General features: G+C 40.0%; 1 protein-coding gene across 1 annotated transcript in view; it reads left to right on the top strand.

Annotated features, from left to right (window-relative positions):
• limch1b (LIM and calponin homology domains 1b) overlaps positions 1–24,737 on the top strand; it is a 52,438-nt gene that overhangs the window by 1,869 nt on the left and 25,832 nt on the right. The window contains exon 3 of the mRNA XM_016450507.1: positions 12,031–12,283. Coding sequence (XP_016305993.1) covers positions 12,031–12,283 — 253 coding nt within the window. The remainder of the gene's footprint in view (positions 1–12,030; positions 12,284–24,737) is intronic.

Here is a 24,737-nt window from a genome sequence, read left to right as displayed (position 1 = left end):
GATGGGAGTAATGTGAGAAGATTTCTTTGAAAAAGTGAGAACCCTAGCTGCAGAGTAAAAAGTGAGAACCCTAGCTGCAGATTTCTGGATATATTGGAGCTTATTTAATGTTGTGTTTGGTAGACCATAGAAAAGAGAATTACAGTAGTCAAGTCGAGAAGGCATGAACCAGTGTCTCAGCATCATTGATATTTAAGAAGGGACGTAAGCGAGCGATATTACTGAGGTGAAAGAAGGCAGATTTAGTGAGTGAAGAAATGTGAGGTAGGAAGGAGAGAGAGGAGTCAAAGATTATGCCCAGGTTTTTAACGGTGGTGGAAGGTCGAACCAAGATCCCAGCAATGTTAACATTGTCAGCACAGAAAGGAGCAACATTTTTTGGTGAACCGACAAGTAGTAGATCTGTTTTATCAGTGTTGAGTTTGAGAAAGTTACTGGTCATCCAAGCATTTATATCATTAATACAAGCTGATATGGAGTTGGTGGGAAAGGGAGAGTTGTGTTGAGAACTGATATAGAGTTGGGTGTCGTCTGCATAGCAGTGGAAGTTGAAGCCATGATGACGGATAATGTTACCTAAAGGGAGCATATAGATGATGAAGAGTAAAGGCCCAAGAACAGAACCCCAAGGAACACCGTGAGAGACAGGAGCAGTAGAGGACTTAGCCTGGTGGACAGCAATGTAATGCTGATGGTCAGACAGGTAAGAAGTGAAACAAGATAGGGCAGTTCCAGAAATACCAAGAACAGAGAGTCGTGAGATGAGAATACTGTGAGAGATAATGTCAAAAGCAGAGGAAAGATCTAACAGAATTAAAATGCTAATGGAGCCTGAGTCAATGGCCATAAGGAGGTCATTGACAGCCTTAAGAAGTGCTGTCTCAGTGCTGTGAAGAGTGCGAAAACCGGACTGGAAACATTCATAGAGGTTATGAGATGACAAATATGACTGACGTTGAGCAGCAACAACTTTTTCAAGTAGCTTTGAAAGAAGCGGAAGATTTGAAATTGGTCTCTAATTGGCCATATGGGGACTGCCGCCAGCAGGACCAGTGTCTGAAGCACGTGTGAAACAACTCCAATCCAATTGGTCCACGTAGCCTGTGACGTCACAGGTGGGCACCCGGAAGTATAAGAGGGCACCTGCAGAACACGTCACCAACTTTTGTTGTCTTCGGGAGCCGTCTGTTTGTTCAGCTTGTATGAAGCATTATCCTGGTGAGTCGAGCAGCGCTTTAGGGAATGTGTCTCTCCGTGTTTGGATTCTAACACTTAATGGCATATTCTGACTTTTGCATTACACGAGGAGCATGTGCGTCCAGTGCGTCCAGTACAGTGCGTCCATTGTTATGAGTCACAATGTTAAGGCACCGCTTGCACATGTTCCTATTCCCGAGGAATACAGGACAAAGCGTTAGTGTCTCACGGCTTGGTCCCCCCATTGCCGTGGCATGGTTTATCTCAGTTTGCGGCGACTGCTTTGATATGCGGGATCCACATACCCTGTCTAAACAGGTTGCCTGATGCTGCGGATAGTGTTTGTGTTGTTATGACGATGAAAGTGTGAGAAGTGAGTGGTTTTTAGCCCTGAGCTTGCGAGATTGCGGGCGGAGCTATATTCAGCTTGGCTGCGTGTGTGGAGAGTCTCGTTGAGTGTGGATATATTTAGATGCTCTGTGGAGAGATGCTTGCAAGCTTTCTCTCCCAGGGTGTTTTAGTGACCTAGATCTGGTTTGGGGGTGTCCCCTGAAACAGCTGTTGTGCCACGCCTCACTCAGTTTTCTGCTGCCAATGCTTGAGAGCGTGGTGGCCATGATGTTAATGATGTTGCATCTGTAGTTAGATTGGCCTTCCAGGCTCCTTTGACATATCCGTCAAGGCAGTGGTCTATGAGCTCAGGAACGCATAGGCATGGTCAGCGGCTTTTGGGAGGTTTATTCTTAGCCCTTTTAGGTCCTCTTTACCTCTGAGGGGCCTGGCCCATCATGTTCTAAGGATCATAGTCAGGGCTAGTTAGCCAGCACCCTCCTGATCCTCCCCCTTTCGCGAGTCAAGCACAGGAGATGATACCTTGCTTTCAGGGTATCTTCCAAGCAAGTCATCCCCCTGAATCCCGCATGGTAAGTATGGGTTTTCCCCCCTTTGTTCCCCTCAGACAACCCTGTAGAGAATTGCTCCTGCAGAAACTCCAGAACTGTACCAATTGGGCAGTTGACTGGGTCCTGCAGTCGCTGTCCACACCAGAAAGTGAAAAGCTTCCACTTCAAGGCGTACTGTTTCCTTGTGGCTGGAGCTCTGGACTGGAGTATGTTTTCAACAATCTCAGTTGAGAGACCAGATGCTAGGAGCTGTGCCCCCTCAGGGGCCACGCCCACAGCTTCCACAACTCCGGGCGGGGGTGAAGGATGGTGCCCCCCGCCTGAGAGAGGAGGTCCCTCCTGATCGGAATCTACAGCGGAGAGCCGTCGAGGAGGGACACCAGGTCCGAGAACCATACTCAGGCCGGTCAGAACGGGGCTACTAGCAAAAGACATACCCCGTCCCAGTGTACTCTCTCCAGAACTCCCGGGAGCAGAGCGATCAGGGGAAATGCGTACAGACGAAGCCTCGGGCCACGTCTGCACCATGGGATCCAGCCCCAGCGGAGCTGGATGCGTGAGGGAGAACCAGAGCGGACAGTGTGTCGTTTCCTGCGATGCAAATAGATCCACTTCCGCCTGGCCGAACTCCTTCCAAAGGAGCTCCACCACCTCGGGGTAGAATCTCCATCCCCCGGGCCTCAGCCCCTGTCTCGACAGGATGTCTGCCCCCTGATTGAGATACCCACCCGCCTGAGAGAGGAGGTCCCTCCTGATCGGAATCTCCAGCGGAGAGCCGTCGAGGAGGGACACCAGGTCCGAGAACCATACTCAGGCCGGTCAGAACGGGGCTACTAGCAAAAGACAGACCCCGTCCCAGTGTACTCTCTCCAGAACTCCCGGGAGCAGAGCGATCAGGGGAAATGCGTACAGACGAAGCCTCGGCCACGTCTGCACCATGGGATCCAGCCCCAGCGGAGCTGGATGCGTGAGGGAGAACCAGAGCGGACAGTGTGTCGTTTCCTGCGATGCAAATAGATCCACTTCCGCCTGGCCGAACTCCTTCCAAAGGAGCTCCACCACCTCGGGGTAGAATCTCCATCCCCCGGGCCTCAGCCCCTGTCTCGACAGGATGTCTGCCCCCAGATTGAGGTACCCAGGGATGTAGACTGCTCTTAGTGAGAGGAGCTTCCCCTGAGCCTACAGGAGGATCCGACGCGCCAGCCTGTAAAGGGGGCGCGAATGCAGACCCCCCTGCCGGTTGAGGTAGGAGACCACCGATGTGTTGTCTGTGCGGACAAGCACATGATGCCCCCGTCTCCAGGCAGTTTATGTGCCACGTGAGATGATGGCCTTCCCACAGACCCTGGGCAGAGCGGCCACTCATGACTTCCCCCCAGCCCGTGAGAGAGGCGTCCGTCGTTAGTGTTAGACAAGGAGCCCCCAACATCAGGCCTTGAGCCAGGAACCAACGTTTCTTCTACATGTCCAAGGCACATAAACATCGCCGCGTGACCTTGATCATGCGAAGCGGATTTCCCCTTGGACCATCACTGCCACCTGAAGCCATTTGATAGCGCGGTTCAGAAGACGAAGATCTAAGATTGGATGCAACCCCCATCCTTCTTCGGAACGATGAAGTAACCGCTGTAGAACCCGGACGCTCTCTCAAGAGGAGGAACACGTTCTATGGCCCCCTTCCTCAAGAGAGTGTCTACTTCTTGCTCCATTACCAGAGCCTGCTCGGGGCCCACTAGTGTGGGAATGACCCCGTTGAAACGAGGTGGACGAGAACCGAACTGGATTCTGTAGCCTCTTTCTACAATCTGCAGGACCCATTTTGAGATGTTTGGCAGAAGGTTCCACGCTGCCAGAAAATCTACTAAGGGAACCAGCCTCTCGAGACTGGCCTCTGGTGTTACTAGAGGAGCCAGTTCGGTGCCCTGAAGCGGATGACTGGCATGGAACGACCGACCTGATTGCTCTAGCGCCCTCACTTGAGAGGACGAGCTCTCCCGTGCCGTACCGTCACCGGGCGGCAGCTGGGAAACTCGCTCGTCGGAGCTCACTGAGACCTGAAGCACCGAGGGTGGCAGGGGTATCAGTAAATCTCCGTGAGGGCACTGAGGAGGATCGGGCACCGTATACTGAGGTGTTATCCTTTCCTCCCCAGGTGGGGTAGCCCTCAGGGTCCTGACGATGGTGGCATCAGGACCGCTTGGTCGAGGTCTTCTTCGACAAAATAACAGTCCGCAGATCCGTTTTCAGTCTGGAAGACCCCGACTGAGAGCGTCGCCCCGACCCCCGTTCTTTCTGCGGGGGGGGTGGTGCGGGTTGCAACACTCTGCTTTTGAGACTGGCGGTATGAGGAGCTTGACAGCTGGGGCTGCTGAGCAGGACCTGGGAACGATGAGGGAGGAAATGTTGGAACGCGTCCGCTTGCTTCCTCGCCTCCTGAAACCTCTCGACGACAGTGTTGACTGCGCCGCCGAAGAGGCCAGAGGGCGAGAGTGGGGCGTCCAGGAGGAAGAATATGTCCTTATCTTGCATATCGAACAGATTCAACCACAGATGCCGCTCCATGGCCACCATTGCTGCCATTGAACGGCTGATGGCTCTGGCCGTTTCTTTGGTGGTCTGGAGGGACAAATCTGTGGCCCGACGCAGTTTGGCTACTATGTCGGATTCCTCCTCCCTAGGATGGGGAGAGATAGCTCGCAAGCGTCTGCTCCACCACTGGCATCGCCCCATATCCCTTCTCATTCAGTCCCACGATATTAGAATAATTCGAGACTGTGGGGCTATAGATAAGGGATGAATAAGGTTTCTCCCACGATCTCGACACCTCGGCATGGAGGTCGGGGAAAAACAGAAGGCCCCGTCATGAAGGCGGTGATCTCGCTTGCAGGACACACTCGTCTAATTTACTCTTGGGATGAGCGTCCTGCTTCTCGGCTGGCTAATCGATGTTTAACTTGGCTACAGCATGAGTCACAACCTCCACGAGCTCCTCATACGCGAGGGAATGTGGTGGCGAGTCTACAGTCTCCTCTGTCTCGACACTCATCACATCCACCTCCTCAGAGTAAGATAGATGAAGTGTCTGGCTCTCTCTCTGTAGGTAAGAAACCTCAGCGCGGGCTTCCGATCCCTGAGAGGGAGCCGTGGATCTAGCGGGTGAGGACCGAGAAAAGGACGAGCCCGTCTCGGATCCCTCCGCTAAATCCACTTGCGATCCCCATGACACCAGTCTACGCTGCGCCTCGGCAACAGCGGGACCGCTGCCAGCGGGATCGCGAGCCTGGCCGCTCTCATCAAAAACGGCCAGGCGAGAGCAGAGCACACGCAGCGAGAGCAACTCGCAGTCATGACAATCAGCTCCCTCGAGAGCTGATCGTGCATGCTCCGCTCCCAAACAAACAACACACAGATCGTGTGGATGCGCTTTTATACTTCCTGGTTGCTCACGTCACCCCGCTCATGACGTCTCACTGCTCCATTGTACTGATTTTACACGTGCTTCAGAATGTGGTCACGCCTGGCGTTTCTCGACGCAGCTCAAGTTCCTGAAAGGGAACCATGGTTACATGCATAACCCGAGACATTTTCTCTTTTAAGATTTGATTTAAAAAAACTGCTTTTTTTGTTATCTTAACTATGCACAACTAAACCGTTATTTACATTTGTGATTTGCGTATCAGGGCAGACCTACAACCAAGGTTTGGGTGCAGTTTTATCCTTCATAAGCAAACACACATGCACATCGACATACAGTACACACTCACCCCATTAATCTTTTTAACATCCGCATATAATCAGAGTATACTGCTCCCATTGATTGAGTAAATGTGGAAGTTTTGAACCTAAATAAAACTTGGCCCAGCCTGAGAATAAACACAATTTCTCCAGTAAAAACCCTTTATGCTGTCTAGTGACCTAGAGCTCCTGGAAAAAAACAAATTCAGTATTAGATTTTGGTTGTCTTTTTACAGAGAAATTGGGAGTGAAAACCAGAACCATAGCCAGAGACTATCCCAGAATGCATTGCTTAGTAATGGGGCTACCAGGGGTTTGAAAGCAGAATGGTCAAGATGGCAAAACAGAAGAGAGACCAGAATCATAGGCCAGTTCAGTAAAAAAATAAAAAAATAAATAAAATTCTTAAAGCCAATTCACCCTGACGCAGAGAAATGGCAACAGACATGATTGTCAGGTTTTGGCTTAGTGTGTTTCAGTATGTTACCACAGTCAGTGTCTGTTGCCATTGATTGGTTTTCGCTGATTGAACATGTTGAATCAGCATTTGTCGGGTCTTGACATGTTGGAGAAGTGACATGCTGTAATTTGGTCATTGGTCATTGGCCTGCATCTGTCGGTGCATTGTGAATTGGCCTTAAAAGACAAAGTTTGTAATTCAATTGTGATGCACCAGATCCCCCTTTATCGTCCATTGTTCAGTTATACAGATTAAACTAATGGTGTGAGTTTGAGCTTACTCATCTCTAAACATTGAATTGGTATGAGAAAAAAAATTGGTTTAACATGTGTTAAAGAATATGTGGAAAGAAGTGTGCATGTGCTACTATTTTTAACATGGCTCTGGTAAATGTTAAAGGAGTCACATGATGCTATTTCAATTTTTCCTTTCTCTTTGAAGTGCTACAAGCTCTTGGTGCATAAAGAAGATCTGTAAAGTTGCAAAGACTAAAGTCTCAAATCCAAAGAAATATTCTTTATAAAAGTTAAGAGTCAACCACGCCTACCTACCTGGCTCGTCCTAACACGCCCCCACATGTCTACATCATGATGTGGGAAGATTTGCATAACGCCGCCCAAATGTTCACGCAAAGAAAGAAGGCGTAACTTTTATTCTCGCTGTAGTATTGTTGCTGCCGCCATGTCGTGAAGACGCTGTGTGTTTCGTTGTGAAAGGGAAACTACTTTGTTTGGCCTTCCAAAAGAGAACGATATCCGCTGGTCGCTGAGGAAATACATCAACTTCGCGCTGTGGATCGTCAGATCGGCTTTCACCGTGGACGAAGCGGAGTCCAGCCCGGGGTCATCACATGTGGTTGCCGCAAGCCCGTCGGCCGCCGCTCCCTCTAGCTGCCGGCCTCCGCTCACTCAAGGCCGCCGTGTGTGACTCTGTGTTTCATTGTGAAAGCGAAACTACTTTGTTGGCCTTCCAAAAGAGGACACGACTAGAAATCAGTGGTTAAGTTGTATTTACAACACTGTTCCAGAACAGTTCAACCCAAATATTCAGATGTGTGCAGCACATTTTATGGAGGACTGTTTCCTGATCCTGGTAGACTACAATGCCGGCTGTTCTGACTCACAGACTGTAAGTATGTTTTTTATATATAAAGAATTTGAATTTGGTTTTGTCTCGTCGCTCCGGCCGGGACACGGCATCACAATGTACAGTATGTGGAAAATAATTTGTTTTTTGAACCTTAAACTGCATAAACACCTTTCATTACACCAAATACACAAAATAATGTTCTTTTTAGCAACATCATATGACCCCTTTAAAGGGCATAGATTTTTATATTATTGTATTATGTTCCTTGAGGTTTACTTATAATGTTTATAATGGTTTTTTTTGCACAAAAAATAAATAAATAATAAATAAATAAATATGTGGAAAAATGATTATTTTCAACCCTCATTCTGAACCTCTCTCAGAAACAACCTGTTTTTAAGGGGCATGTTCTTTAAGGCTTCTCAGTAATCGCCCACTGTTATGATTGGCTAACGTCATCGCACAGGAAACAGTATCAACACCCCCTTGGCATTGCATGTGTGTTTTGACAACATAATCAAAATCATTTGTCATGATTTGTCAAGAATCAAAGTAATTTCCAGACAAAGCATTATTAAATCATTTACTGATTGTGATGCAGCTGCAGTCATATATAGTACCACTTCATCTTTCAACAAATGTTTCTTTGTGAACTCTCCATGACACTGTGCCTCATTTGCAAAACTAAATACTCCGAACAATCTTCTGACATGACGGTGCGCTACACTTCATTCTTTATTATTAAACGAAGTAATTAGAACAACATCAGTCTACATTAATTGACACATTCTTAGGAAATAGTGGGTTCACAGCGAATTATCAGAACTACTTCAGTAAGACAGTAATATCTGCTTTACCTGGAAACCTAAAGCTGCACTAGGTGTACATCACATATTAGCACAAAAACTTTTTGAGCACTCAATTGAAAATGTACACATAACGTATCAATCGTACTTATAGGTTGTGCTTCAGAGAGCTTGTTAGTCCAAATTAAGAAGATTAGAAGCCAACGAAGATAAAAGCCAAGATTAGAGAAGCAGTACTTGGTAAAATGACATGCACACAACAAAAGGTTTGAATTGTATTTCTGTGGTATCCTTGAACACAGCGTCTTCTCAACATGATGTAAACACACTAACTAGCGGAAGTGTTTGTGGGCAGGTCAGACTCTGTTCGTATTTCGTGGGCAGGCGTGGATTATGCAAATGTGTTACCCAGTGACGTAACAGGCAAAAGATTTGAAAATATGACGACTCGTTAAGGCGATTCAGAATCGACTCTCTCCTTTGAGAGACAATATCTTTATTTATCATGCACTTTTTTGATTAACAACTTTGCAGATTGTTTTCATTTAAGGATAGCTACGTTATAAACTGCAAAAGAGATATTTTTCAAAAACCCATATGACCTGCTCTTTAAGTATCTGATTCTGAAGTTGGAATTTATTTTGCAATTCTTCTCATTTGACATGTATAGCACTCTCAAAACATGTGCTCGAAGAGCATTTGTGCATTTGTTGACTTTTTAAGTATTAAAAAAATGTGTGACAGATACAGTATATAAATGGTTCTGGTGGATATTTATGTGAGAGTTTGAAGTACACATGGAGATGTAATTATAACTTGCCTGTATATAAATTTATTTTATAATGTCACTCTTCTCATAAGTTGACTTCATGACAATATACCAAGAGTGGTTAACGTTTTAATAAGATGTCTATAAAAAACTTTCTTGGTTATATTAACAGAATATACATAGCATGTGCATGAGCAGAATACTCCAACTGTCTAACAGTTTTTTTTTTTATTAAGTGTAAGCTGTGGTAAGTGTGGCTCACACTTGGTTTGTTTGCTTGTTCTAAACCCTATGCAGTACCCCAGCAGTGTTATTTTAGTGTCACTGATATAAAACTGAATTCATTTTCATTTTTATATTTTTTGTTTTCATTTTAATTTTAGTAATTTTTAACAAATGTGTTTTGTTTTTCAAAAACCCATATGACCTGCTCTTTAAGTATCTGATTCTGAAGTTGGAATTTATTTTGCAATTCTTCTCATTTGACATGTATAGCACTCTCAAAACATGTGCTCGAAGAGCATTTGTGCATTTGTTGACTTTTTAAGTATTAAAAAAATGTGTGACAGATACAGTATATAAATGGTTCTGGTGGATATTTATGTGAGAGTTTGAAGTACACATGGAGATGTAATTATAACTTGCCTGTATATAAATTTATTTTATAATGTCACTCTTCTCATAAGTTGACTTCATGACAATATACCAAGAGTGGTTAACGTTTTAATAAGATGTCTATAAAAAACTTTCTTGGTTATATTAACAGAATATACATAGCATGTGCATGAGCAGAATACTCCAACTGTCTAACAGTTTTTTTTTTTATTAAGTGTAAGCTGTGGTAAGTGTGGCTCACACTTGGTTTGTTTGCTTGTTCTAAACCCTATGCAGTACCCCAGCAGTGTTATTTTAGTGTCACTGATATAAAACTGAATTCATTTTCATTTTTATATTTTTTGTTTTCATTTTAATTTTAGTAATTTTTAACAAATGTGTTTTTGTCATTTATTTTAAGTTTTTTTTTGTAGTAGTTTATTTTGTTCATTTAAAAATGTTAATTTAAAAATAAACTTTTTAATTAATTTTTATTATTTCTTTATTAATTAATTTAAATTTATTTTAGTATGTCAAGTTAGACTAAATTAAAATGAGAAATTAAATGTTGCCTTCGCAACAAGCTGAAAAAAATTGTTTTAATATTTTATTTCAGTTAACCTTTATTTGATTTCAAATAATGATTTTTTTTTCTTTTTATGGTTTTACTTTTAGATAACTATAATAACCCTCTAACGAACTTTATAATCATCATGTCCCATGAAAATAGCACTATGTTTATGCTTTAGACATTTTTAGAGTACATTGTTTAAAATAAGTAAATAAATAAAACAGCATATACAATAATAAAGCTTTCTTAAGAGAAAAAAATGGATGGACCTAACCCTCTGCTCTGCTGCTCAGCTATTAGACTGCATAAACATTAATTAGATGACCAACTGAGTAGTGTAAACTGCTGTACTTTCTTATATTCTCTCTTCTGCACTGGTGTGTTTAACCCTGAGCTAAAGAAGCTGTCAAACAGACAGGTTAACGTGTGGAGAGCACCTTGCCTGGGAATGTGGCCACAGATGGAAGGTGAGGAGCAGAGTTGCAGTGGTAGGTTGTTCCAGGTGCTCCTGAAAACAGTTTTTACTCTGAAAAATCCGTTCCATAAAGACTAGTTAATAGCCTATTCAAACCTCAGGTCCTCATGATTTTCTAGATCACCGTTAAATGGAGACACAGGCAAATGTGGATTTAAATATGTTTGTTTATAGCCTACTCCAGAGTGCTTGAGATAATGGTTTGTATTCCTCTTGTAAGAGGAGGATTGTATTCCTCCTCGTTTCCTTCTGTAAAAATGTTCCCTGTAAAACTTCTGCATCTAATTTATTTACCACTGAAATCTACAGTTATACAATATATATTAGAATTTTAACCTTGCCTGTATTAACTTGAAGTCGTGGCCTAATGGTTAGAGAGTCGGACTCGTAACCCAAAGGTTGTGGGTTCGAGTCTCGTACCGGCAGGGATTGTAGGTGGGGGGAGTGAATGTACAGCGCTCTCTCCCACCTTCAATACCACGACTGAGGTGCCCTTGAGCAAGGCACCGAACCCCCAACTGCTCCCCGGGCGCTGCAGCATAAATGGCTGCCCACTGCTCCGGGTGTGTGTTCACGGTTTGTGTGTGTGCACTTTGGATGGGTAAATGCAGAGCACTAATTCCGAGTATGGGTTACCATACTTGGCCACATGTCACGTCACTCACTTTTTAGATAGCTACAACTTTATTACAGACTAGATTTCTGGCATTTTCTGGTGAAAATGTGAGTTCCTTGTCTGTGCATAAGTGATCACCATGACACTTTGGTTTGTGTGTGATTACCAGTGTGTTTCACAAGATTTTATGATATAATGGTTACTAGATATGATTCAGATCCTTCATCCAGTGTAAACCTTAGTGATGCACCGAAATACAATTTTCCAAAACTTTCAACAATTAAATTTGGGTAATTGGTTAATTGAGCTCTTTATGTTGTTCAGGATGTCATGTTCTCAGCTTCAACCAGTCATAGTAATATTCTTTGGCAATGACCTGCCTCTTGGTAGTTCAGCTAAACAAATTTTACATGTTTACCTATTGTAGCTTATCCACATTGTGTGCACAAAATAGACTCTGACACAGTCAAAACGCTCTAAATAAATGTCACTGTTCTGGTCAATGATTTTGACCATCCTATTTCAGCTGAAATTGAAAATTAAATTGTTTTCCAGTTGCGTTTAAATATTTTAGGTTACCAAAATTTCAGTGCATAAATAGTAAATCTAAAGGATTTTTTTTCTTGCCAGGGACAGTGTACCCAGTGGTGGTGAACCTACAACCTTTTAGTTACCAGCTTAGATCTTTTACCACTATGTCATCTTATGCCAATACCGTTATAAAAATAATTATTATTAACGTGCAGTATTAATATTAACATTATTAACAATGATTGTAACACTACTAATTAATTCACACTGATTGTTCCACTGCAGGCCGTGGCAGTGACTCGGAGTGCGACACCCCCCAGAGGAAGATTCCGGACGTGCGCAAGGATGACATGCTGGTCCGGCGAACTTCCTGCAGTGAACCCCGGACTGCCATTCCTTTCAACCAGTATCTTCCCAACAAGAGTAACCAGAGCTCATACATACCTGCACCAGTGCGACACCCTCACACAGACAGAGATGACAGCTGCAAAAGCTGGAGTAATGCAACCTCACCTGTTGGAGGAGAGAGACCTTTCAGGTAAATCTAATCTGAGATGCTGGTATGTTGATATAGCGATTGTTTTTACCATCTGGTAATGTTGTTTAAATTCGGAGTACAGTGGATACAGTGACTTGCTACAGAAATTAATATTCGGTCTGGGCTCCAAGATTTTTTGAAACTTTTCCAGCTGACATCTATAAATAGTAAAGGGGAAAACTGCTATGCTCAAGACATGATTACTTTTGTGTAAGGAGGTCAAAGATCAGGCATTTGGTTAGATTCAAATTCCATTTCTGAGAACAGTTTTCTCCACTATCTTGATTATTTCTAAAAAAATGTCTCATGCAGTTATAACTCACTGTACCTGCAACAAAATCCTAACCTTCTGGGATTTAGAGTTAAAAATAAATAAATATCTTAAATCTCTAAATAAATAAATACATATCTTCTCTCCTGAAGCACGCAAACTCCAGATACTATCACTGTTTGCCAAACTCCATAAAAACACTTTTACAGCACAGATATCTTGGCTAAAATTCCCCTGTGTCCTCATAAGTGGATGAAAATGTATTTGTAAGTGATTGGCAATATTATGGCAACCTAAGGGATTACATGGTTTTGGTCATCTTCTTCTTCTTTTTTTTTTTTTTTTTGCAGTTTTGATTTTGTAGTGCTGTGGTTTGAGAGGGGTGGTTTATTTGAACCAGATGTGAACATTAATTGTCTAAGAGCTACAGACTGCTCTGATCCAGAACAACCATCAGACTGACACTATGAACACAGACAGGGACTTTCCAATATGAAATTAAAATGCTTATTCACACTACCTGAAAACATCATGCTAATGTATCAAATGATAATCTCCTGTAATTGCATTCAGTGCAACTGTAAGTGTTTTCAGTACTATCTGTGCTGATGTCCTTATTTATTGTTTGGAGTATTATGTTAAAGGGGTCCTATTATGCTTTTTCACTTTTTAATTTTAGTCAGTGTGTAGTGTGTATGTTTGGGCATAAAAAGATCTAGAAAGTTCGCACTGGGACAGCTAACCAATCACAACACATTTTGTTTTTCGGAAGGCGGACCTTCATCAAAGCCGGAACTAATCGAGCCGTTTGTGCCAGGCTGTGGAGAAAGGTATTTTAATAATGTAAATTATGTGAAAAATAATGCGTTTTTTGAACCACCAAGCACGAGAGCATGTTCTGGTACACCCCCAAAACAAAATCAAGACTTTGTAAAAGAGCAATATAGGACCCCTTTAAGAATTGTCTACTAACATGCTACTCTTTCTGTAGTATGCAGTTCATATTGTTCAATACCAGTGAATATTGCTGATAACTGATAATTATTTATGGCCCCAAAAATGATAAATGGGCGATATTAAATAAATAAAACAATTTTTGCTACAACATTACATTGTACAATAAAAAGGAATGGATATTCATTGTAATAACTGTTAAAGATTAGATTAAACAGTGTTAATAAATTATTAGTTTAAAAAAAAATCTAAACATGAAAACAAACAATTAATAAAATGGCAGAAATGAGCACACACAATTGAATATCCAATGTGAAATGATGTTTCCAAAAATGAACCGATAGAAATAAATGAAAAAAATATAGAGAATTGGTTGTCTGTATACAGCACAAACTAGCTAGTAGTGAATTCTGAACTCTGCCTCTATATAGTGTCACCAGATGGAAAACACACAATGTAATTGTTTGTGTGTGTGCGTTGTTTTTGTCCCTCCTTTCAGTTGTATAACACTTTCCTTTCCATATACCTTTCCTGTATTGCATGTTTTTTGTTTGACATGGTGTGCCGTTTTGTCTTGCTCATGTATGTTGTTTTTGTGGGTGTGTCACTGTTCTTGTGTGGTTTAGTGGGAGTGAAAACCTTTCGTTAGAATTGTCCTCTGTGGTAGCAGGAAGTGATGTTCACTATGTAGAGTCACAACAAATAGATACTGACTCTAAACAGCAATACTCTAGAGTGTCTCCTCAAAATGACTCTTCCCCTAAAGACCCCATTTCTATTAATACACAACTCAGTGACACTCAGATTAGACCCCCCCACTTCCCAAAGACCACCTCCATCCTTCTGTACAACCCCAACCTCTAGAGCAGAACCACTCAGACCACAAGAAGATGGAGGAGACGGAAAAGGAGAGAGATGGATGGGACATTTTCTGTGAAATTCCGCCAAACACCATGGATCCCATTCAGAGAAACTTGCAGATGTCACATAATAAGACTGCAGGAAATGATACCAGGTGCTGAGACTTCCCCTCCATCATGCCAACATACAAAACACTCAAAATCCCTCATAGTGTGCTTACACAAAATACACTTACACAAAAATGTAGCATGTTGGTTGTTTGTTTTTGTTTTTTTCCTTTAAAAAACATTCAGTCACATTATGGAAGTAAAATGTGATTTTAATTTCTTTTTTACACTTGACTCATGTCCTTATAAAAATACAATAGTTGTTGTAACAATCCGGTAGGATCTTATGTTCATTTGACAATTTGACAACAAATACAGCTTCTCTTTCTTTGATGTCTCTTTCAGGAGCTTTCTTGTTGCTTTATCTAACCACCAAAGCTTGAGTCTGAGAGGAGACTTGTGTTGTTTTGGGATCAGCACTGAGTGCATCAGAGAAAACGAAGAAGAAGAGCTGCTGTGCTGTAGCGTCAAATTTTCGGCATGTCTAGAACAATTCTTGCCTACACTCATAGAAAATAAAGTATTTGAATTTTAAAGACGTGGCGCGACGCTATGCTGCACTTCTCGTCCAGTGTGCGACCGCCTGAAACGCTGTTTTTTTTCACCTCCGTGCCCAAACGCCTTTTGTTTGGGCTTCCAAAAGTGGATGATGTCAGGAAACAGTGGTTGCAATTTATTTTTTAACTCTGTTCCTGAGCACTGAGGCATCATCATTGACGATGAGTTTTACGAAAATGGTTAGAGATATCAAAAAGCTTTTAATAACTTTTTTGTCAGCACGGTCTGATGATGATCTGTGTGAAATTTGGTGAAGTTTGTACAAACGGTCTAGTATAAGAAAGTTTGAAAATGTAGGTTTTTGACCTAAATCAAAATGGACAACAGGCAAAATGGTGGACTGTCGAAAAATATAAACCACTGGATTCTGTAGGACCCAGGGAATAAGAAGAACCAAATTCTGTAAGTTGTAAGCATATTTGTAAATTTTGTGGTATATTATGATCATTAGGTGGCACCAGCCCAAAACTCCATAGGCTGCTTCATGGACTGGTGCTCAAAACTCATGCATTTTGTAAAATGCAGCATTTTAATACAAAATTCAAAATGGTCGATGTCCAAAATCACTAAAGTGGGAAAACTGGGTACCGTTCAATTTGGTATGCCATACAAAATCTAAAAAGAGACCAATCTTGTGAGAAGAGGCTTAGTTGATCAAAATTAGTCACTTAATCACAGAAAGAAAAAAAATCCACAGGAAGTGAAGTCACATAGTCCGTGATGGACAGATCATTAAGAGATTGTCTATGTGGTAATTACAGTACTGTACATCGGTCAGGGCATCCAAACGTTCATTTCGATCATCGACCTCAAATGTGGCTTATCATCTGAAACATGTAAGTAGCAGCAACATACATAGTTGTTCGCTTTAACGCCAACCTAGAAAAATGTACACTATTCAAATGTTTGTGCGGAGTGCGGAAGCTGAACAGTAGCGTGCTCACTGCATGACAGTTAACTTGGAGGCGCCTGTGCAATCATTTGCATTTAACTTAAAATATTCTGTCCTTTTTGCTAGGGGTGCTCCGATTGATCAGCTACCGATCATTATCGGCCGATAATCACGTTGGGATGATTGATCGGCGGTCTCTAAAAGGCCGATCTCAAAAGAACGATCTCAAGCTGATGACGCTGCCGTGAGAGGTTTGGCACGACATGCAGCGGCACCGTCTCAGTCTCTGTCTGGCACGGGTGAAATAATTATAATGCTGAAGGTGAGGTACTCACCTTCATATTTCTTCATTACATAACTTACAAAGTAATTTGAAAACCTTAATTTTTACGTAATTTCACAAACAGCGTGAGTGAGTGAGTCACCGCGCGCGCTCTCTCTTTCTCTCTCAAAATACGCAAATAGCTTCAAATCACCACACATTGCGTCCGTCTATAAGCGAGCTGCACGCTGCACAGTTGACACAGGAATTGTCACTTGCACAGTCGAGGCAGTGTCACATCGTCACTAAAGTTTATACAAGTAAAGTAAAGTTTTTGCATTACTTTTTAATTCTTGCCAGTGTTTAACCATTCAGCGCTCGCGCGCTCTCCTGTAGACCATGCGCTCATGCACACTTGGAAAAGAGCACTTTTAGATAAACAAGGCAATAATAGATGCACTCGTGGAGGTAGGAAAACAAAGTTCTTTATTTTTTGCTCATACAAATAAGAGTAATACATCTTTCGAATCTGTGAAAGGTCTTTTATTTGTGTGCACTCACAATAACAACAAAATGTGCTTTTGTAAAATAATGAAAGCAAAGATTGTGTGCTTTCTGCCATCTGGGTAAAAAAAAAGAACTGAAACTCTGCGCTTGCTTCACAGACATGAAAAATATATCAATAGAAAGTGAAATGTCTACTTTTAAATGAACCAATTCAAAAGGAAAACAAATATTTTTAGATTATGAAATCTGTATGAAACGTGCACGTCAACAGTGGAGATGAGTCAGTGTCATAGACTTCATCACTGCAGCCGAAAATACAGAAAACACTTATCAATGAATTATTATAATGTTAATGCAATCTCCTTGCTGTTTTTTTTTTTATATCTGAAGCATTCATAATTATTACTTCTGCAGTGCGCTGTGGCAAGCTTTATGCGTGCACTTGAGCACTGATAGGCTATAGGCAATTAAAGGCTCATTATTGTGAATTATATGGTTTATTAATATAAACAAGCATGCGATCAATCGACTAATCACTTAAAATGAATGACTACTAGTCGACCGGAAAAATCTTTAGTTGAGGGCAGCCCTAATTTTTTATATCTCTTTACCTATAGGTGGCACTGTGCTGAAACTGTACACTCAGGTCATGGTTGTTATAACGTACCTCCATGAACTTCCATTTCGGCGTCCTCTTCGTCAGATTCGTTGATGCACTATACGAAAATGGTTTGGTCTATCAGAAATCTTTTAATGACTTTTTGCCAGCATGGTCTAAGGGTGTACTCACACTAGGCGTTTTGAACCGCGCCAGAGCACATTTGACCCCCAAAGTCCGGTTCATTTGATTAGTGTGATCGCTCCGTACCGCGCTTGAGCGCAGTTTGTTTAGCTGTCCCTGGCTCACTTGGAAGAGGTGGGCCAGAGCACAGTTCAGTTGGGCTCGGGCACGTTACGCATGTAGTGTGAGCGCTAACCGCGCCGGAGCACGGAACAGCTACTATTTTGTGTGTTCTACTGTCATCATTACGACCACAAACATATTCTCTTACTACTACTAAGCAACACTTTAAATCAAGTATATTTAGGTTTATAACAGGTCTGGTTCTCACCTTATTGATGAACAGGAATTGTAGTTTGCGTGTAAAGCTGCAAATTATTTCATTAACGTCAGCTGCCTCCATAATAATTCTCTGATACATACAAGTGAAAATCACTGCACGGCATAAATTATAAATTTATTAGGCAGAATATTAGCGAAAGTTGTTTCTTTCCGTTATCTCGTACATGACACAAGTGTGCTCCGGCCCAGAATGTTTAGTGCAAGTGGGGGGAGTGGGGAAGGGGATAATCGTGCTTGGGCTCGGTTCAAGGCAACCGTGCCTATTTTGAGTACACCCTAAAGATGGTCTGTGCCAATTTTGGTGAAAATTAGAGTAACCATCTAGGAGAAGTTCTAAAAAGTCGTTTTTTTTTTTAATTCAACATGGAAAAATTAATTTTGTTTCTAGCCCTTATTGTTGAAAAGTTATTAGCTTAAACATTAGTGCAATCCTGGACTGTTAGTGACGCTAGAGGCTTAGATAGAGATAGAAATAGAGACTCCAGATTTGCTATGGTTAATATTGAGACTGTCCTCTATCTGTGTGCCACATTTAATAACCTTCCTAAAAGCAGTTCTCAGGGCTGCCAATAAGGAAGAAATCAGACATATTTTTGATTGCCTTCAGAATCTTTACACAACATTTGGAAACAAGACTTCTTAATTAATCTAAGAATGCACTGTTTCTTAAAATCCAAACATACTGTATATCAAGATAGATACATCAAGAATTCATATGGAATCTGAATTTCATTATCTGAATATTAACCCAGCAACTGTACCTTTCATAAAGCTGTTCACAATGGCCATTGTATGCTTAACATGCATAACATCATACATCCACGCAAATTCATGAACACACTGAGCACAGGTGGAGGAAATGCTCTAAATGCCATTCTGAGTACTTTCCAACTGTGCGTTTATGAAAATAGTCTCTCTCACAGGCACACCAGGAACAGGCAACCCACCCAGAGGAAGACGGGGAATATGCAGATTTCCTGTGTTTTAACATGAACTGAGCTAAACTGAGCTTGGCGCTGTCAGGAATAAGTTACATAGCAGTCCTACAGGAGGTGGACAAAATAACACAAACACAGTATGACAGAGGTGGTTAACTTTGAGATAATTAAGTTAATTAAGTTAGAGGTTATTAAAAACAGAAGTATTAAACTTAATTGAGGAACTCAATGTCTGTTGTTGAGAACTCTGTTTTTTGATATTCTAGTAAAGATAATGTCCCCATATACTGTATATCAATAGAATTAGGTGATGTGTGTAATTTTTTTTTTGTCACTGTAAGAGTTCGGACACTTGGGTGGTCATGAACCATTGCACACGTTATGTGTCCGTTAATCTGATGATTGTGTCGAAGCAGTTGGTACACGGCAGGACTGTACTGCACAGTGAGCTGGCAGCAATTGCATGAAGTTTCGTTCTAAAATTGAGAGCTTTCAATGTTGCTGCTATAGCTATGGATATAAAAGGAAAGAAAATGAAAAAAGTCTCTCACATGATACGAGCCACAACCATATGAGCATCAACAAATTCCATGTGATTTCTCCCAATGGGACAAATGGTTCCAATGAACATTCAACAAACAGCATCGCAAAGTTGTGTGTTTGGAACTGTACTACTGCTTAATACGTCCTTTATATCACAATATTGTTGTATGATAATTTCTGTTATTTTTTCCATGCTCTGTATATTCTTTGCAGGTTACACAGAAACAAATCAAAATTATTATTATTGAATGATGGAAATAAGTCCATGCTGCATAATGAAATACGTGTTTGCTTACTCTCATGTGACTTGTACGGTGAATTGGAAGGGACATGCTCGATTCACTTATTCACAATTTAGTGTGAACATTATAGTGTGTTGAAGCCACACTATATTAATTCAAAGGAACATCCTTACATTGTGGCCAAGCTTTGTGAAGTTGTGGCCTCAAGATCATATGTTGTGGGAACAACATTTTTTTCTCATGGCTGTGAGTTTAATGCAAACAAACCTGCGTAACCATAGCAGCATGGGCTTATCAGAAAAGGATGTTGTTAATTAATTAACATTTTCTTTTGAATTAAGAAAAAAAGTGTGGAATTAAGAAATGATTTTATTAGCATACTGTATATTCTATTCTACTATATGTGTATAGACAACATTCAAATGAAGTTTATCAATATGCGTCAAAAGAATATGTAAGAACATAATATAATACTTACATAATATATAAGTACTGATAGTCTTTAACATCTTAGATACAATGGTAATACTTTAAGGTTCCATGTTACCATTAGTTAACTACATTAGTTAACATAAACCAGGGGTGCCCAACCCTGTTCCTGGAGATCTACCTTCCTGCAGAGTTTAGCTCCAACCCTGATCAAACACACCTGAACCAACTAATTAGGATCTGAAAGAGCACTTGATAATTACAGACAGGTGTGTTTTATCAGGGTTGGAACTGAACTCTGCAGGAAGGTAGATCTCCAGGACCAGGGTTGGGCACCCCTGACATAAACTAACAAGCATTTATTAATCTTAGTTAATGTTGGTTCCAACATTTACTAATACATTATTCAAAAGTTGTATCTATTAATGTTATTTAATGGACCTTGGCTAAAATGAATGTAACAGTGAACAGCTGTATTTTTATTAACTAATGTTAACAAAGATTAATTAATACTATAACAAATAAAGGCCTTCAGAAGCAAAGTGATGCATTTGTGTAAAAAAAAAACCATCCATGTATAATAGCTTTCGCTAACTGTCATGCACGCGTTCATGAGTGAGTCGTATTCCAGCGGATGATGAAGGTGTAGTGTGAGCTCCGCTGAGAATTTGCTAGTCTCACCAGTTTTGTTTACAGCAAAGGAAAACCAGTCTCCTCTTGGCTTATATCGAAATCCTACAACATTTTTCTTTACAAATCCTTTGTTTTGTACTTATAATTTGTGACTGGTGTTTTGTTTTGCTCTCTCCTCTGCACTTCCGCATTCGTCAACGCGTTTGCCTACGTACTGCGTCATCCGCTGGAATGCCACTCTCTTGTGAATGCGAAGAGACAGTAAGACAGTAAGCGGAAGCTAGAGATTATGGTTTATGAAGTTTTGCATATGAATACTTTTCTTGCAAAAAAGCATTGCTTCACTTCAGAAGATCTTTATTAACTTTTTATGATGGATGGATGCACTTTTTTAGGCTTCAAAATCCTGACCCCCATTCACTGCCATTATAAAGCTTGGAAGAGCCAGGACATTTTTTGAAGAAGAAAGTCATACACCTAGGATGGCTTGAGGGTGATCATGGGGTAATTTTCATTTTTGGGTGAACTATCCCTTTAAGTATTTCAGACAAGTGTGCTTGTGCTTGTGTTTATTATCCTTGAGAAGATGCTTACATGGTAACCTGAAATGAATTCAGAATGGTGCCAATTAAAACAGCATTGCGCAATGTTAAGGTAAAGGAGATGAGCTTGTTGACAAAACCTGAGCAATCATTATGAAAGCAAGAGATTCGCTGGAATTGCAGGTGAATGTTTGGGTAAAAGATACAGGCAGTCATGGCTGTCTGCTGTGTCGGTCTGTTTTGTGTTGACATCATACAGGCTGGCATTCAATGCTTCTAGTGCTCGCTGACATTAAGTATGTATGTAAGTGTGTATTAAGTATGAGGGTCGAAAGTCCTGGTTATCAGTTAATGTCCATTTGTGTAAGAGTCACAAAATAGCGTCATTTTCTTAAGAGTTGTAGATTAACTTAATGGACTATCTCATATCTGGAGGTTTTACTCCTGTGAACTTGGCACTTAACACATTAACTGTAAACCAGATGCAGATGTTTTTTGAAAAAGTCTCATGTTCATCAAGGCTGCATTATTTGATTAAAAATACAGTGAAAATAGGAATATTGTGAAGTGTGATTACAATTATAAATAACTGTAAATAAAATGTAAATTCTGTGATGGGCAAAGTTGAATTTTCATCAGTCATTACTCCAGTCTTTAGTGTCACATGATCCACCAGAAATCATTCTAATTTGCTGATTTTGTGAAAACAATTGTGCTGCTTGATATTTTTGTGGAAACTGTGATGCAGTTTTTTTCTGATTTTTTGATGAATAGAACATTGAAAAGAACAGCATTTATTTCAAATATAAATAATTTGTACCATGTCTTTACAAAAACAAAATATCTTTTTGAACGTTTTCATGCATTCTTGCTGAATTTGAATAAATTTTATTATTTTTTTAAATTAAAAAAAAAGGTCTTACTGAGTGTACCCTGTATTCAAATGGCATGCATTTTATAATGTTTCTTAGGAACTTTTTTTGAAGTTCTGCTGAAAAAAAAAAAAAAAAACGCACACACACAAAAAAAGCCATTGATAGGTTAAAGAAGAAGATACCTTTAGGGAAAGATAACATTTATCTCATGTTGCATCTGGTAAGGACGTGGTGTTATGATGACCAAAAGCTGTTTTCTTACACGAAATAGCTTAGTGTTAAGAGAGAGCAGACAGGAAATTCACTGATTATGTTTCATGTTTTATTGAACTTTCTCCTGTTTTTATGTGAATCAATTTTGGCCTAAGGGAGAATTCAGTTTAACAGACCAAACAAATATGCAAGCTGTGACATCTCAAAATCTATGTTTGTTTTTAACTCAAACTCATGACAAGTTATTTTGAATTTTTGTGATGTGAAAAAATGTGTAATGTGGCGGTTTCTTGTTTAGTGGGATGCTAATACAATGTAGCCACTTATCCACAAATGGTATTTAAAAAGGTAAAGATACACTTAAACTTGTGACCTTTTGATATTTATGTTTGCTAAAGCACTTGCATCTGAAAGATGAAGTTATACTTGTATTTATACATACATTTAAGAAATTGAAACTAAACAGTATATTCTTATGTAATGACAATGTGTTTATTTTACCCGTTGTTAGATAATATCAATTTTGTGGTTGTTTCAAAGTGTCTTCCAGCACATGTACACTTTTGGCCTTCTTTCTTTGGATGCATGGCTTATGTGCAGCACAACCTACCTATTTATCAGAAGTTTAATATTTGCTTAATATTTTTGCTTTTTTTAATTAAAAATTGTACGGTTGTACAGTAAACATTCAAACATATCCAAAAAATGTTTTCTGGATTCTGTGAACAGTACTAAATAATAATTACTGATTATTTACTTCAAAGTTGTCCTTCAAAAATAATTACTGATAATTTCACAAGAATAACAATACACAGTTCAGACAAAACTTTCAAATATTTGATGCAAGTACCTTGCAGACTTTGATAAAATCCAGTGATTTTTTCATCCTTATTTATTGTAAAATTCTAGCTGTATCAACCTGTTACCTGGTAAATATTAATTTATTTTCAAGTAGAAAACCTTGTGTGTCCCTACTTCCAAAAAGCAACTAAAAATAGCCAATAACCTACTATGCAGATAGTGAACAAAGTAACTATACGTTAAAATATAACACTGCATAGTCTTTTACATGTGAATTAAGTAGACATTAATTCTTATTGTTACTAATGTTATACAGTGAAGAGTACTGAATGATTTTCTTATTTTCTTTTGTTTGATTAACATTAAATCAGAGACTGCAGCAGGTTTGTTATTTTATCATTTTAAGACCGAATGCACAGATAAGCATCCGATTACTTTCCCAACTACTTAAAACATAACTGACTGCGTTTACACATATTTTTGGTGTGTTTTTGTTCATTTAAACGCACACCCGAAGCCCAAAGTAGCCTATACTTGTTCGTGTTTCACTCTGTTTTGGATCGTGCACACAGTTGAAAAGGTGGGGAAAAAATGTGCTTAAACATTTTCTCTTCAGAGATGTATAAAGATTCAAAGCTTATCTCCAACATTATTCCTTGACATATAGTTACTGTCCAACTTAATCTCTTGTTTTGTTTTCAGTGGAATCTCTCAGCTCTAGTTTCTAGTCTCTTCTACTGGATGGATTTACAGCAAACACAAGCAATATTTACATTTATGAGAGATACTCTGGGCTTTATAATTGGTTTGTTTTTTGGGTGGCCTGTATTTCGAGTGTCTGTGTGTTTCTTATGGTGAGACCGCAGGCCACACTTTCACTGACACACATCTCAACAATTTTAAGAGCTGAGCTGGGGTTTTAGTGTTGGCCAGCTCTCTCTTTTATGTTTTCCTTCCTGTTGTTCTTTTCCCTATTCTTTAAGAGGCCTTATGACATTTTGATAAGTGCATTTGAACTTGGTGAATGGTGAATTTGAGCCTGTGCACTCTGGGTTAGACATACCCCATAGTAATGCGGTTTGACAAACAATGAAATTGTAACAAGGCTGTTCTATTATGCCCTCTTCTGTTTATAAATGTGTATTTTACATTTATATGATCCCTTTAACAAGGTACACAGAAAGGTACAATGGAGGATTGTGTGGTAAATACTACAATCCATAGAAAGTGTTTAATAAATGCTTTGACACCTTACCATTATTCTTCCACAATAATAGCTGAATTTCTTACATCTAAGAGCTTAATATATATATTTTTTTTCAGCCATTAAACCACGAACACTTTTGAGATGTTACTGTGACAGGTGGCAACAAAGACATCAGCCAACAAAAAATGTAAAAATGTTTTTTATTTTATTTATTTATTTATTTAGATTTCTTCAAAAATATTGCATAGCCATCTGTTAAAAGCATGCAGAAATATAGCTATATATAATATCTACTAACATTTATAATTTTTCATGAAATAATGTACTCTATATTGAAAATGAGTAGCATCATAAAAATATAACATATTAAGTATTAGAGTGGTCAGACCCACCACTTAACTTTTTTACCAACTTGAACCAATTAGGTATTACTACAGACTTCAATTGAATCTGAGGACAAAATGTGAAATAATTTTGCCACCTATTTTTATATATA

The sequence above is a fragment of the Sinocyclocheilus anshuiensis genome, unplaced genomic scaffold (assembly GCF_001515605.1).
Source record: "Sinocyclocheilus anshuiensis isolate Anshui unplaced genomic scaffold, SAMN03320099.WGS_v1.1 scaffold2039, whole genome shotgun sequence".
In the NCBI taxonomy this organism is placed as follows: Eukaryota; Metazoa; Chordata; class Actinopteri; order Cypriniformes; family Cyprinidae; genus Sinocyclocheilus; species Sinocyclocheilus anshuiensis.
The sequence above is the reverse complement of the archived record's forward strand: the minus strand, read 5'-3'. Positions and strand labels throughout refer to the sequence as shown.